This window comes from Eublepharis macularius, chromosome 6 (assembly GCF_028583425.1).
Source record: "Eublepharis macularius isolate TG4126 chromosome 6, MPM_Emac_v1.0, whole genome shotgun sequence".
In the NCBI taxonomy this organism is placed as follows: Eukaryota; Metazoa; Chordata; class Lepidosauria; order Squamata; family Eublepharidae; genus Eublepharis; species Eublepharis macularius.
Genome location: NC_072795.1, coordinates 86,661,486 through 86,677,500, shown reverse-complemented (window position 1 = coordinate 86,677,500; position 16,015 = coordinate 86,661,486). Strand labels below are relative to the sequence as shown.

Genomic DNA, 16,015 nt, shown 5'->3' with positions numbered 1-16,015 from the left:
GCCACTTAGTAATTCTCCAGAGGGCCTTCAGCAATGGAAAAAAAAAACATGTGCTACATCCAAGTGGATTTCCTTATCACATTTCCCCCCCAAATGCTCTATTACCTCCATCAGGTTGTTATCTGTAGCAGAACAGAAGACAAGTGTTCATTGAGTAGTTACATAACAAATAAGGGACTGATTGCGATATTCATTTAGCTGAAAACAATGGCAACATTCATGTGTTTTACTGACTTGTTTCTGATCATTTATTTCCCTGTCGATTATATGCATGTTACATTAGCTCAAAAATTACCTGCTGTTGATGGAGCTGGTTGTCCAGAAGCTATCAAAAGGGAAAGATAATGTATCAGAAAATAAAGTATTTTGGTTATAATTCCCTCACCATTGGTGGCATTTTATCATGCATAATACCCTTACAATAGCTGGGTTTATTTTGGTTTTAATATATCATCATCTGAACTTTTATTCCACACATTTGTACTAAAAATGAAACATTCCCCTTTTACCTTTGATTCCCTTTATTTCTTTTTTATTCACCCTTCTAGTTCCTTTACTAATAAAGTAGTCAAAATACTTTTTTTCTTTGTAGTATTATACTACATATCATTTTACAATACACTTCTGATAATGGGTGCTTATTTGATGGCAGATATAGCATGCATACAAGAATATATTCAGACACACACTGTACACACACAAGGTTACAAGAGATGGGCACAAAACGAACTACGGAACAAAATTCCGTACAGAACGGCCAGTTCATAGTCAAAGAACCACGCATTCCATGGGACTGCATTTTTCTGAACCAAACGAACTTTTCTTACCATTCCGTTGCCGGTTTGGACACTTTTGGCACCAAATACTCCTTTGTCCAGGCAACAGTGGTAGTCTTTAGTTTGCCCCCAATCTGAGGCCTCCAGGCTTGATTGGCAGCTGTCCCTGCCAACTAGAGAGCTCCCACTCTGGCCTATCCAGCCAGGAAAAGGGGGGGAGGGTTAGAATCTCCAAAGTAACTGAGGAGATGGGCCTTCAGCAGCCATGGTAACACCAATCTCTTCCTTCCAAAACCATATTAGGCAGGTTTTTCTGCCAACCAGTGTGCTCCTGTGTTGTTCAATCTCTTGGCTCTTTCCATAAATAGGGGAAGCCGTGTGATTCCTGGTTTCAGTTTCTCAAGAGTAGGAGAGGGAGGAGAGCTTGGTGGCTGGCTGTGGTGTTGGGATTGGGATTGGAACTTAGATCTTTGGCCTGCACTTCTGGCTGCTGGAAAAAGGGCTGAAAAGCCTCTTTTCTTTTCTCTTGTTTTCTTGTTTTTCTTACTGACTGGGGAGGTGTTTGGGAAAAGGGTGCTTTTTTCTCTGAGCATGAAGGGGACCATCCTGGGTCATTTCCCCTCCCTGAACCTTGAACCGGTTCGGAAATTGGGTGAGTTTGTTAAGTTCGCGTTCCGTGAAAATTAATGAACCATGAACCAAGCGGTTCGGTTTTTTTCATTCCGTGCCCATCTCTACTTATAGCATGATTGAAGCCTAGGTGTCATTAAGGTTGTAAACAGTCTCTGGGCAGGGTCATTGCAGAGTGTGAGAGCTCATATTATGAAAAGCAACTCTCTACAAAAAAACCATCACCATCATGCCTAAGAAACAAGCATGTCAAAAAGAAAGTAAGGCTGTATCTCCAGCATGTAACCTGGAAACAGTTTTACCCTCTCAGTGAGAAATAGGCACTGAGCTAGCTTAGTGGCTAGCTCAGTTCCCAATAGCTTCTATGATGTTCTATGAAAGCAATCAAACTGTAATTTCCTTTTCTTTCTTTTTTGAAAGTTTTTTTATTTTTTAATTACTAGTACTACAAAAAGGAAAAAGTGGGAACAGGGAGAAGGGGAAGAAACAACACATAACAACACAAACACTACATCTACAAGTAATGCATTCCCTTCATACTGCAATTATTTAACATTAGAACTTTGTAAAATGCTGTTAGATTGGTAGATCTTATAAAATACAAACTACAATCAGGATTAGGTCTTCTTCCCCCCTCTGGGTCTCGGTCGCAATTCTCTCTGAAAAGCTACAGTCACTGTGCTCGTTCCCTCCTCCCCTCCCCTTCAGGCTTGAAATCCTCTTCTTCTTGCTGGAACTCTTGATGTTTACACACAAAGTCCCTTAGCTGGTCTTCCGATGTTATCTTGTGAGATGTATTGTCGAAGGCTTTCACGGCCGGAGAACGATGGTTGTTGGGGGTTTTCCGGGCTGTATTGCCGTGGTCTTGGCATTGTAGTTCCTGACGTTTCGCCAGCAGCTGTGGCTGGCATCTTCAGAGGTGTAGCACCAAAAGACAGAGATCTCTCAGTGTCACAGTGTGGAAAAGATATCTTTTCCACACTGTGACACTGAGAGATCTCTGTCTTTTGGTGCTACACCTCTGAAGATGCCAGCCACAGCTGCTGGCGAAACGTCAGGAACTACAATGCCAAGACCACGGCAATACAGCCCGGAAAACCCCCAACAACCATTATCTTGTGAGCTTGATCTTTATAGCTAAACCAGATACCTTCCGGAAATAACCATCTGTATTTTATTTCACGTTTCCTCAGAAGAGCTGCAAATCTTTTATATTTAAATCTTCTTTTCCGAGCTAAAAATGGAACGTCCTTCAATATCTTAACCTTATTGCCCAGAAAGTCCAAGTCCGCATTGTATGAATTATATAGGATGGTGTCCCGAATCTTCTTAGATGAAAAGTCAATAATAATCTCGCGAGGCAGCTGACGCTTCGTTGCATATTTTGAAGAAGCCCGACGGACTTCCAAAATGGCGCTTTTTAACTCTTCTTTAGTTGCCTTCGCGGGTATCGCCAAAAGTTCCGACGCCAGATCCTTTAAATTCTCGTTTTCCTCCTCCTTCACATTCTGGGGACGCAATATTGACTGAGCACGATCCACTTACAACCCGATCAGTTGGTTCTCCAACAGCTTTAGTTCTTTGTTTGTTGCCCTCATGAGTGCTGCGTTTTCCCGAGCAGACTTTTCACTTCACTCTCAATTAAGCCAACCCTTTGATCAGTTTCATTTAACTTGTCAACAAAGGGCTTTATGGCTTCGACGACCGACCGCTTTACTAGCTCCTCAAGAGACTCTCCTTTCCCCTGCAAAGCAGCCGAGATGGATTTGCCCATAGCGGGGCTCTGCTTTTTCGTCGCCATCTTAGGGGGGGGAATCCGCCAGCCAAGTTTCAAAACTCAGTGAGGGGGAAGAAATCCAAGCCTTCTTAGCTTCAAATCCCACCAATCCTTCGCATACGCTTGTAGTAACAGAAGGGATTCGCTACTTACAGGTTTTCACCTTAAATCTGCTTTTTGCCATTCTCCATCGCCTGGCGGCACGCGATGTACTACACAAGTTTGCTGGCCTCCATAGGAGCAAATGGGCAATTTACCCCCCGCATTGACTTCGGGGGGTTCTTCCCGTCGCGCTCCGGACCCTGACACCCTCACTGGGAGTCTTGGGGGCTAACCGTCGCAGATCAGCCGCCCGGTCAGGCTGCTCGGGCGCTTCCTCCTGGACCTGCGGAGAGGAGCATCCGACATGGCCGAGAAAATGAAACCGAAACCAAACTGTAATTTCCTCATGAGAGGAAAACTTGCCTCAGAGATTGGGTTCATCAGTGGCAGAGCGCAAGCTTAGCCATTTACTTTCTGACATATAAATGAATGGCTGCCAGTTATTCTCACAGAAAAAGTAAAGTATCAGACATATTGCAATGGAAACAAGCCAATTGCAACCTACTCTTGAAAAGTGGGTGGCCTAGCCATCACCACCAGAAACTTCCTGGCGAACGGAGTGTTTGTCATTGCGTAGAGCAGTGATCCAGCAGAGTGCATAGAAGGGCTTGATGACAAAATGATTCTCCATTCCCATCTATCAATAAAGGAGAAATCTACATAGTCATAAAAAAGAATAGGAAGAACAAAATTGGGAACAAGTGTGCAAGAATGAAGCATTCAGAAGCAGTGTATAAGCATCTGAAGATGAACTGCAATCTTCATGGTCAGATACCCAATTTAAACTTACTTGACATCTACAGCTCTAGGTTTCAAAAATAATATTGATCACAATGCTCCTCTCAGTAACAACAATACTGATTTTCACAAAAAAGGGATCATACAATCCAGTCTGTTTTTCAATACAGGGTAAAATTGTAGAGTTGAAAGGAGTTTTACCGACCATCTAGTCCAAACCCCTGTCCAATGTAGGAACAGCCATGTTCCTTTGGAGTGAAATGCAAAATTCCCCTTAATTCTATGTCTCTAGTGTGTTTTCCTAATTCTCCCTCTTAGACTGAAACAGCAAAGAATATACATACCTTCACAAACCACACCAGCAGTTGAATAAGACCTGCATGTTCCCTCTTGAAAAGCGCATTGCCACAAGTAATCTTCATAGCCAGAACAGTCTACATTACTGTAGTAAGGATAGCTTCCAGAAGAATAAATCACACCAAGTGCCCTGCCACAATTCAGCTGTCTGCAAACAACCTGAGCATCTCTCAGGTCCCACTGTTCAGGGCAGACACCAGCCCAGTCCCCAAAGCCATAAATCTCAACACGACCAGCACATCTATTTGGTCCATCAGAGAGTCGCACATGAATCCCTTTTAAAAAAATGCACAATAATAAATTAACATACGTTATCTTATTTGTACAGATTAATAACAGTACATAAGATCTTTTTCTCTCTCACTTTAAAAGATATTTACTTTTGGCTTATATCTCAGTCCCAATATTTGGTATGGAAGAAGCAAGAGCCCACATCTTTTTAGAATGAAAGCTAGAGGCTGAGTAAAATTCAACAGGAAACAGCATGTTTATTAAACAGGCAAGGTTGGTATATAGGTAGGCATGGAAAGAAAAGCTGAGGTAAACTTTAATTGCAAAACAGAATACTTCACAAATATTAGGCACAAAAATCTTCTTAAAGCTTAGTTTCAGTACTAGTAACATCTTAAAAGTGAGAGGTTGGTAGTTTCAATCTTAGGTTACTTTAACAAGGTCAGCACCAATTGTTACCTTCTCACTGGCCATTCACAGAGAGGAGGGAGCAGTGATAAGTTCGACTTTCTCGCTGTCTAGTCTGAAACAATGTCTCACCCCCCAACCCCCCCTTTTTAATGGTCCTTTTCCCAAAGGCGGGAATATTCCCTGTAACTAACGTTGCTGGCCCCATATACGTCACTTCTGCCAATTGCACTGTCTGAGTACCTTGTACTGAATGCATCTCTAATAAAGCTTCTTCAACTGGAACATCTGTGTGTTAACTGTGGAGATTTGGGGGGTCTAACCACCAGGGACTGACAGTAGGAGACAGAAGAAGAGACATGGTAGTGTTTGCTTTCGGTACAATATCTGTCCTACCCAAACACATGTGAATGATGAGTTTCCTGATGACCTCCCTTCAGCCTTGATGCTTTGTAATACCAGATCTATTAATAAGAAAATCTCTATTCCATGATTTGCTGCTGATATGACCAATTAATTCAGGATGTGACCCAGTTGTGGATCCTAACCCATCTGCTGAATACCATCTAAATCCTATTCAGCCCATCCAGAGGGTGCAGAGGAGAAGCTATCTTAGAAATCCATGGAATAACCTGGCAATGTGTTTGCCAGAGGACTAAGACAGCCTGCACCAGAGCAACTGTAAGGGATTTATAGTGAAATTCTAAGCAGAGTTACTCTAGTCTAAGCCCATTGAAACCAATGGACTTAGACTGGAGTATCTCTGCTTAGGATTTTACTCTGTTTCCAGCAACCACAACTGCCTTCTGATCAGCCATGCCCTTTCTTATCACAATGTTTCAAGGGTTTCAGTATGTTAAACTAAGACAAGTCTGATAAGACTTAACAAATACAAAGAACATATATAATGGAGACTCACCTTCTGCTATTATTAAAGCTGGAAAAATAAAATATATATTAGCATATAGCATTTATGCATATACCAAAAAAAATGTACAATCACAGGAAATTCATCAGAATATGACTTAAAGAGAAAAGAGATCTTGTCCAGATAATTATTTATATTTAACAAACACACTTTAAGTAGTTCCAGATGGGTAGCTGCAAGATTTGGGTCCCGTAGCACCTTAAAAGACCAATTAGATTTCCAGGGTGTGAGCTTTCAAGAGTCAGAGCTCTGACTCTCAAAAGCTCATACTGGGAAATCTAATTGGTCTTTTAAGGTGCTACTGGTCTCAAATTTACACTTTAAGTATTTAGCATTCTTTGATTCCTGAATTAAACTAACCCAAACCACTGTTAATTCATCTTCTAAGCTCATGCCTCTACGCTAACTACACTTACAGTGATTTCCTAAGAAAAGTTCTGCAAACATGTCCAGACTTATTTCTCCACAAACTGCTTTTTGTTAATTTCTCTCAGTTTTCCAGAATTCTTTTTTGGACCTTGCCAGACAAGCTTATCTTAGCATATGTTTGGCCAAAAGGCAGTTCTGGTTCTTGAAAGACTGCACCTGCCCCCCACTAGTCTTTGTAATTTGGCATTCATAGCTGTTACTGCTTAGTAGAGACACACCAGGATTCACTTATCAACTGAGGGCTCAATCCTGATTAATAATAATAATAATAACTGAGCTGATATACCATTCTTCTAGACAGATAGTGCCTCACCCAGAGTGGTGAACAAGTTAGTGTTATTATTATCCCCACAATACAGCTGGGGAGCTGGGGCTAAGAGAAGTGGCTTACCCAAGGCCACCTACTGAGCTCTTGGCAGTAGTGGGATTTGAACCAGTAGAGTGCTGATTCGCATCCAAACCACTTACCCATTGTGCTACAGCAGTGATTAAATAAGCTATCCACACTGAAAATAAACCATGGCTTCATGCAACATCTGAATCAACCCTGTACAATGAAGTCTTGGTCATTTGTTTCAGGGCACAATTCAAAGTGCTTGTTCTTACATTTAAAGCACGAAATGGCTTGTAGCCAGAGTACCTGAAGGAAAGTCCCCTTCCATATTGTCCAGCCTACCTGTTCAAAGAGGTCTCACAAGCCCTGATTTCAGTGCCTCCACTTTCAGTGGCGAGCCAGGTGATGTCCAGAGAAAGGGATTTTTCATTAGTAGCAACTCACTTGTTGAATGTCATTCCCCGATGCATGCCTGGCACCTATATCACTCTCTTCAGGCACCCGGTCAAAATGTTTCTGTTCACCCAGACTTTTAATTAAGGGATTGATATTTTAACACCATTTTATAGTGTGATTTTAGTATGAAAACTAGATGCAGAGGAGTTAGCCATGTTAGTTTGTAGTAGCAAAATAGTAAAGAGTCCAGTAGCACCTTTAAGACTAACCAACTTTATTGTAGCATAAACTTTCAAGAGCCACAGCTCTCTTCATCAGATGCATGAAACAGTATGAAAACTGTATTTTAACCTGCTCAGTTATCTATGTGTTTTGCTCTAGCTGGGTTTTTTAAAATTCTGGATTTTAATTAATAGCTTTTAATCTTTTTTATTACTTCTATTTTGAAAGCCACCTCAAGCAGGTTTATTGGATAAGTGGTATAAAACATTTTTAAAGAAAGAAAGTCTTATGTGTGGTATGAGAAAGTCATCTCTGTAATGGTTTTTCATTCTTGATTTCAGAGGACCTTGTTATGAACAGAAGTTTTTCTGATGTTGAAAGAAAAGTATATATTCCTCTTCCTTCCTCTTTTTACCAAGGCCTACGCACATTCTATTTTTATTTATCAAGAGATAATTGTACAGTGTCAATTGCATATGATGAACTTTCCCCAGTGAATGCATGAGAAAACAGCTGGCAATTATTAAATCAAAGGAGCAGCCTGATAACTAACAGGCCTCCCAACATGATAAATGCTAGCAGTCACTTTGTGGAAACATATTCACAACAGCATTCATCATGTGAAATTGACTTCATCAAATAATTTTGTATTGACTTCAGCCATACCAAGGAAGAAAGCTGCCCCCACTCTTGGAATACCGTGTATAGTTCTGGTAACTGTAGCTCAAGAAATATATTGCAATGCATGAGAAAGCACAGAAGAAGGCAACCTGGATGATTAAGAAGTTGCAACATCTTTCTTATAAGGAAAAGCTAAGTAGTCTAGGATTTCTTTTAGTTTGGAGAAAAGATTACTAAAGGGGAATACAGTAGAAATCTACCAGGTAGAGGTAGAGGATGTGGAGATCGGGGATTTTTTTTCTCTTTCTCTGATAATTCTAGAATTCAGAAGCATCTGATGAAGTAGATGAGCAATAGGTTTAGGACAGACAAAAGGAAGTATTCGTCACTCAATGTATAGTGGAATTTATTAACAGTGCATGAATTTTATTAATTAATTTATTAAGGCTATTTATATACCTCTCATTTCCCTTGTCAGAGTCAGGATCCAGCATGTAGTGATGGTAGCTTTAAAAGAGGATTCATGAGATTCACAAGGGAAAGGTCTATCCAAGATTTCTAGCCATGATGTCTAAAGTAAAGCGCCATGTGAAGATGTGGCAAATCTCTGTGCTACAAGGCAACAGCATGGAAGATCTTAGGCTCTGGGTCCTGTTTGTTGGCGATCCAGGACAGCTGGTTGGCCACTGTGTAAGGCAAGATGCTGTACTAGATGAATCCAGATGGCCACCTCTTATGTTCTGAAGTAGCACGTGTGAGAACTGAGATAACAGTGAAGAATGAAGGAGGATAAATATTTTTTTAAAATAAAAGGAAGATTTTTGTTCCTCAACTGTTTGTATAAACATTATAAAATTAGGATCCTTTTTTCCAGTCTACCACAGAAAGAATCTCTAAGATATGTTGTAATATTCAGGGCTAAGGATGATGAGCTCTAACCTGGATAGCCCGGGTAAGCCCAATCTTGTCAGATCTCGGCTGCTAAGCAAGGTCAGCCTTGGCTAGTAATTGGACAGGAGACCTCCAAAGAAGATGAGAGTTACAGAGGCAGGCAATGGAAAACCATCTCTGTTAGTCTCTTGCCATGAAAACCCCACCAGGGGTCACCAAAGTCATCTATGACTTGGCAGCACTTTCCACCATCACCAAATATGATGGCGGAAGGGTCTGGAGTTCCAGAGGTGCTTAGTCTGATATGGTCTATTCATATCATTTTAGAAATAAAATAGACATTTAACTTCCAAGCTTCACAAGATGGTGAGTATGAGGCAAGACTGCATATATACAGAGGCCCATGATACAAGCTTGCACCAAGCTCAAAGAAATGATGCTTTGGTTCTGGTTATATTTGTGGACAAAATAGAGCAGGAATCTCCTTCACTCATGACTATGCTACAAATATCTATGCTTTTGGGAGGTGAGGAAACTGTCAACCACTTTATCAGACTATCAAAAATGGTGACATCTGCAATAAGGAAAATAGATTGACAACAATCTTGCCTGGAATTGGGTCCTCAGCAGAGTTACACCCTTCTAAGTCAACTGAAGTAAATAGCCTTAGAACGGTGTAGCTCTTCTTATGATACTATAAGTGTGCTCAGCTGCAGCCATTATATTTTATAGGTATATAATGACCTAGAACAAAGGAGAAGCCTATAAGGGACAGATGGTAACCTTGAGCCCTGGGAGGCAAAAGTTGTTGGAGAGGGAAACACAATACAGGTATCTATATGCCAATGCTAGAAGCCTCTGAGCCAAGATAGGGGAGCTGGAATGCTTGGTGCTAAATGGCAATGTAGATATAGCGGGGGTCTCAGAAACATGGTGGAATGGGGAAAATCATAGCCATCCCTAGGTATAAGCTTTATAGGCAGGACAGGAAGAGACATGTTGGGGGAGGTGTTGCATTGTATATCTATGAGGGCATAGAGACAAATAAGCTAGGACACATTAGGGGAATGAACTCCCCAACAGAAGCAATATGGATGGAAATACTGGACACTAAAGGTTACTTAAAGTGGGGGGGGGGAATCAAAAGAGCCCCATGGTGAAGAGTGGTAAGCTGCAGTACTGCAGCCCAAACCCTGCTCAAGACTTGAGTCAATTCTGGTGGAAGCCGGGTTCAGGTAGCCGGCTCAAGGTTGACTCAGCCTTCCATCCTTCTGAGGTCAGTATAATGAGTACCCAGTTTCCTGAGGGTAAAGTCAAGTATAGATGACTGGGGAAGGCAATGGCAAACCACACCTTAACAAAAAGTCTGCCAAGAAAACACCGTGAGGCGACGTCCCCCCCCCCCCCATGGGTCAGTAATGACTCAGTGCTTGCACAGGGGACTACCTTTACCTTACATTTACAATCATACACTTGATCAAACCCTTGAACCTAATCTTGAAATGCAGAAGGAAATAAGGGAGATGTCTAAAGAAGATAAAGTTGTGATACTGGGTACCTTCAACTACTCTCACATTGACTAGGCAAACATGTGCTCCAATCATGCTATAGAAATGAGATTCCTAGACATCATAAATAATTATGCACTGGAACCATTGGTCACAGAGCCAGCCAGACAGGTTGAATTTGGTTCTGAGAGGAGCTCAAGACATGTTGCGAAACATAGGTGTTTTTCCAGTGGCAGCAGGGAACACAATGCTATTAAGCTCATGTGAATTGAAAGTTATCCCTAAAACCCAAAACAGTAACAGAGAGAACTTTACAAACTGAGGGGAATGGTTAAAATAAAGCAGAAAGGGAGAGTAAAGCCCTAGAGGGTGCTTAGAAATTATTTGAAACCACGCTAACTGAAGCCCAGCTAGAGTGGATTCCCCAGTTTAGGAAATGTACTGCCAAGTCTAAAAGGATGCCTGTTTAGTTAACAAACTAAGTCAAGGAAGCCATAAAAGGCAAAAACGTTTCTTTTAAAAAGTGGACGGTCTGTTCCAATGAAATGAATGGAGGCAAAGGGCCTGGCAAAAGAAGTTCAAGTTAATAATTAGTCATGCAGAAAGAGCATTTGAGAAGTGAATTGCTAAAAGTATCAGGAATGCAATAAACATTTCTTTAAATACATCCAGAGCAGGAGACCGGTCAGAGAAGCAATTGGGCCATGACCAAGGAATAAAAGGACTGCTAAAGGAAGACAGGGAGATGGCAGAGGAGCTCAATGAATTCTTCGCATCAGTTTTCACTTTGGAAAGTGTTAGGTGTGTACCCATTTCATTCAGGAAGGGAGTCTGAAGAAGTGATTCAAATTGAGGTGATGAGAGGTGAAGTTCTAAGCCTATTGAGGAAATTAAAAAATGGTATGTTTCTAGGTACTGATGGCATATGCCTAAGAGTTCTTAGGGAACTGTTGATCTACTAACCCATATAACTAAAATCAGCCTCTGTACCAGAAGACTGGAGAGTAGCAAACGCTACACTGATTTTTAAAAAGGGGTCCAGAGGTATCAGGAAATTACAAGCCAGTTAGCATAACATCTGTCCCAGGCACATTAGAAGAAATTGTAATTAAAGAGGGGGACAAAGCCTGGCCTGTTGAGGGGCAATCAGCGTGGCTTCTACAAAGTCCTGCCTCACCAACCTTTTAGAGCTCTTTGAGAAAGTGAACAAACTTGTAGATAATGGTGACCCGACAGACATTATTATATATTTGGACTTTCAAAAGGCTTTTAAAAAGGTACTTCATCAAAGACTCCTGGTTAAGCTGAACAGTCATGGGACAAGAGGATGGGTCCTTGTATGGATTAAAAATTGGTTAAACAACAGGAAGCAGAGAGTAGGAATTAATGGACAATTCTTTCAATGGAGGAAAATAAGCAATGGGGTCTCACAAGGATTGGTGTTGGAGCAGGTGCTATTTAATTTGTTTGTGAATGATCTGGAACTAGAGGTGATCAGAGTAGTGGCAAAGTTTGCAGATGTCGCAAAATTATACAGAATGGTGAAAACCAAGGCTGATTGATGAGAGTTCCAGGAGGATCTTCACAAATTGGGTGAATGAGTAATGATGTGGCAAATGAAGTTCAACATAGTAAATGTGAGGTGACGCACACTGGAACAAAAAATCCCAACTTTAAGCATATGCTAATAATTTCTGAGATCAAGAGGGAAAGAGATCTATGGGTCATGATGGATAGCTCAATGAAAGTGTCCACTCAATGTGCCACAGCAGTGAAAGAGACTGGGGATTATTAGGAAAGGAACTGACAACAAACCAGCCAATATTATAATGCTTTTGTATAGCTCTATGGTGTAGGGGCATTTGGAATTCTATGTGCAGTTGTGGTCGCCATATCTCAAAAAAGACATTGCAGAGCTGGGAGAAGTACAAAAGAGGACAACCAGGTTCTGGAGCACTTTCCTGTGAGGAAAAATTGAAGAGACTGGGACTTTTCAGTTTAGAAAAGAGATGACAAAGGAGGGATATGATAGAAGTTTATAAAATTATGCATAAGGTAGAGAGAGTAGTCAGAGAACTCCCTCTCTCTCTCCCTCTCCCAAAATACTAGAACTTGAGGGCATTCAATAAAGCTGACAGGCAGTAGATTCAGGATGGACTAAAGGAAATACTACTTTACTCAATGAATGATTAAAATGTAGAATTCACTACCAGAGAATGTAGTGATGGCCACAGACATTGACAGCTTTAAAAGGGGATTAGACAGATGAATGTAGGATAGCTCTATCAGTGGCTACTATCCAAGGTGATTAAATGAAACCTCCTCATCGAAGCACTATGAACCTCTGAATGCCCGGACCAGGAGGCAACTTCAGGGCGAAACCTCAGCCTCTATGCCCTGTTGTTGGTTCTCCAGAGTAACTGATTGGCTACTGTGTAAGGAATCAGGATACTGGACTTCTGGCCTGATTCAGCAGGGCTCTTTCTATGTTCTTATGTTGATCTTGTTTCACGTAAAGTGCATAAAAGCCATAATATTTTTAAAGTTAGTTTTAAAGAAAATTGCTTTGACAGAAGAAATGCAGAGCAGAGAAGTGGTTGAGAGAGGATGGAGGTAACTTAATGCTTCCCTCATTCAAACCTTGTCTACTCTTCATCAAACTGTTTTCCATTCATTTTCGTAACATCCAGATAGAATGGCTTTGCAGCCACCACTGAATCCAAACAAGTAATATACCTTTCAGGCTTTATTTTTTGCTTTCTCTTTAAGGAGTCTTGTACACCTTGAAGCCCATGCATTTGGATATTCTCTGTTTTGTCTTCAACACTAGTAGTCAAACACATGATGGCCTTGCAGTGAATGTATAAGTAACACTTCATTCAATGTCTAAAGTTCCAGTGGTTAATATTTAAAATTTTCTGATAATTGTAAAAGTGAGTACTTACTAGTTTCAGCTGCTGCAGCAGTAGTGGTAGTGGCAGTGGTGGTACTGTCCGCCACAACTGTGGATCCTGCAGCAGTAGAAGAGCACTTTATGAAAGCAAGTCAGTCACAAGACCTTTTGGTCTATCTATCTATTTATCTACTTATCTATGATTTCTTTGAACAAGACAGGCTTACCCCACCCCACCCCACCACAGAGAAGGCACCCTCCCCATCTCCTCTGGTAAGCTATTGCAGAGGCATCCTCCTGACTAAAAATGGCCATGACTATGGATTGACGTGGCAAGTAAAAACTGTTATGAGGTGCAGGGTTTCAGCGAAGGAAAGATACTTTCTTTACCTTACAACTTCATACTGATGACTAGCTTGATACTCATGATGCACTACGGTATTTAACTAATTTAAATCAAGTTATAATACTTATGGGTATGTAACGTTTTTTGGTTTGTGAGGGAGGTTTTTTTAGTTGGTTTTGTAGTATAATAGCATAGTACCTGAGCTTCACAAAGGTTTTTGAATAAAGCAAAGCATGTTGATGCCAAAAACGGATGACGTGAATTTCGAAATGTAACATTTCTTGAAGAAATTTTTAAAAGGAAAAGATTGTCGTGCAATAAATAAAGTGAAAAATACGCACAACCAATCAGCAAGGCAATGCCTATGTTTTAATAAAGATTTTGGATTTGGGTGTGTCCCAGGATGCTAATGTCAGTCATTTATACTACTGCCAAGCCATGGAATATAAATTTGTAAAGCTAAGGTTAACCCTATGCAGTTTCAGGTGGGCAGCCGTGTTGGTCTGTAGTAGCCTAGGGTCCAGTAACACATTCAAGACCAACTAGATCTCCAGGGTATGAGCATTCAAGAGAGTCAGCTCTTACCCTGGAAATCTAGTTGGTTTTGAAGGTGCTACTGGACCTGAATCTTGCTAGTCTATGCAGTGTTACTTCAGTCTAAGATCATCAGTTCAACTGGTTTAGAAAAGAGTAACTGTGTATCATATTGCCTACTGTGGAGTCCCTGCTTCAAAAACACAATACATTTTCTCAGTAGGGAAAGAAGAAAATACTGAGTGGGCTTATTAGTCTGATAGCTTTTTATAGCCAGTTAATTAAATGATAATTCAGAGTGGGTGTCTTTGATCACTCAATCAATAATTCAATATCTAAGAAATATGCCAAAAGCTTTCTAACTGTAGGCATATAAACAAACTAAAAACTAAATCATATTTTAAAAATAGAGTATGGTGACAGAAGTGGGAGAGGGTTTTTTAATATATATAATTGCATTTTCCTATGTTCAGAGTGGATTTTTGATTGCTGAAAAAAATAGGAACACAACGTTCTAGTGAGCCAGTCCAAGTAGAACCATGCCTTGTAACGTTCCAAAAATTTTTCATTTTCATCTTAGATAAACACACCCAGTATATCTAATTCACATGTATATGACAATATTAGGCTTAGTGGTTACCTGAAACAGCTTGTGAAAGCAGTGTGCAGAGCAGTACCCTCCAAGAGAGCATCACTGAGGTATCCATTTCATGAAGCCTTTTGTCCAGTAACAAGGAACAACTGGCAAACAGGTATGGTTATGTACTTACTTCATCCTGCCCCTGCCATAAATTATAGAAAGGGGTGGTTGTTTTGTTACTCCATATTTTACTTTTATCATTTCCTTGTCTGCCTAAAGGTGGAGCATTTAGCTGATGACATTTTTTTTGGTCACACATATAAGATCAGGAGGGCTATCTCAGTTCATATGCAGGAATCCTAACATATATTTGAGATATGAGAAGCAAAAAATCATTCCAAGGCTATGAGCAAACTATAGACTACTTTCTCTCACTTTGAGAACCGTGTTTTGCCCTTGGGAAAGTTTTTTCAAATGGGTACCAGAGTGGGGGATATTGAAAGTGCAATCCTTTACCCTGTCTCTGAATGGTGTAGGATGTCAACTAAATCCTATGTGCCAACTACTTTAGAGTCAGGCTGGTGTAACCCAGACACCAGCACAGAAGTGGGCAGAATCAGGCACATGTTGTGGGTAGAGTGGAGTTTAATCGGTTCCTAAGCTTCTCCAGCTACAGGCACACCCCCAATGCTGGTGTAATACTATGCCAACAACATCACAACGATACCATTTCAAGTGAAAAAATAGTGTCCTCGACACCCACATGGCCTCCAAGGACTAGTATAACCTGGGATGCCAAGTGAGGGCTTAGCTATATGATAGATGTGATGCAAGATGGGTTGGGGGAGCATACTCTGAGAGCTATCCATTTAGTTCCTATCATTTAACTAATTTTTAATCCATGAAAGGACCATCCTTTTATCTCATAACATAAATTTACCCAGGAGTCTTTGGTTGAGGTACCTTAAACAAGAGCCTTTGGGAAGTCTACCAGATCATCCTTATCCATATGTTTGTCAACCTTCTCAAATAACTCCAAAAGCTTAATGAGGATGAAGTTCCCTTTGTGGAAGCCATGTTGATTTTCCCACAACAGGCTTTGTTCCTCAGTGTGCTTTATGACTCCAATTTTAATAAGTTTCTACTAAATTTATACCAAAAATGCATTAGGTTAACTTGCCTGCAGTTTCCTAGATCCCTCTGGATTTCTTTTTGAAAATTAGTGTTACATTTGCTACTTTCCAGTTCTCTGGTACAGAGGCTGATTTTAGTAACAAGGGACTATACTGGTTGGTTAAAAGATCAGCTTCACAT

General features: G+C 40.7%; 1 protein-coding gene across 1 annotated transcript in view; it reads right to left on the bottom strand.

Moving 5' to 3' along the window:
* Positions 1–14,841, bottom strand: part of LOC129331769 (deleted in malignant brain tumors 1 protein-like) — a 63,772-nt gene extending 48,931 nt beyond the window's left edge. The window contains exons 1-5 of the mRNA XM_054982274.1: positions 14,762–14,841; positions 13,294–13,359; positions 5,939–5,956; positions 4,368–4,655; positions 296–325 (exon numbers count right to left, since the gene is read on the bottom strand). Coding sequence (XP_054838249.1) covers positions 296–325; positions 4,368–4,655; positions 5,939–5,956; positions 13,294–13,359; positions 14,762–14,828 — 469 coding nt within the window. The 5' untranslated portion in view covers positions 14,829–14,841. The remainder of the gene's footprint in view (positions 1–295; positions 326–4,367; positions 4,656–5,938; positions 5,957–13,293; positions 13,360–14,761) is intronic.
* Positions 14,842–16,015: the final 1,174 nt, after the last annotated feature.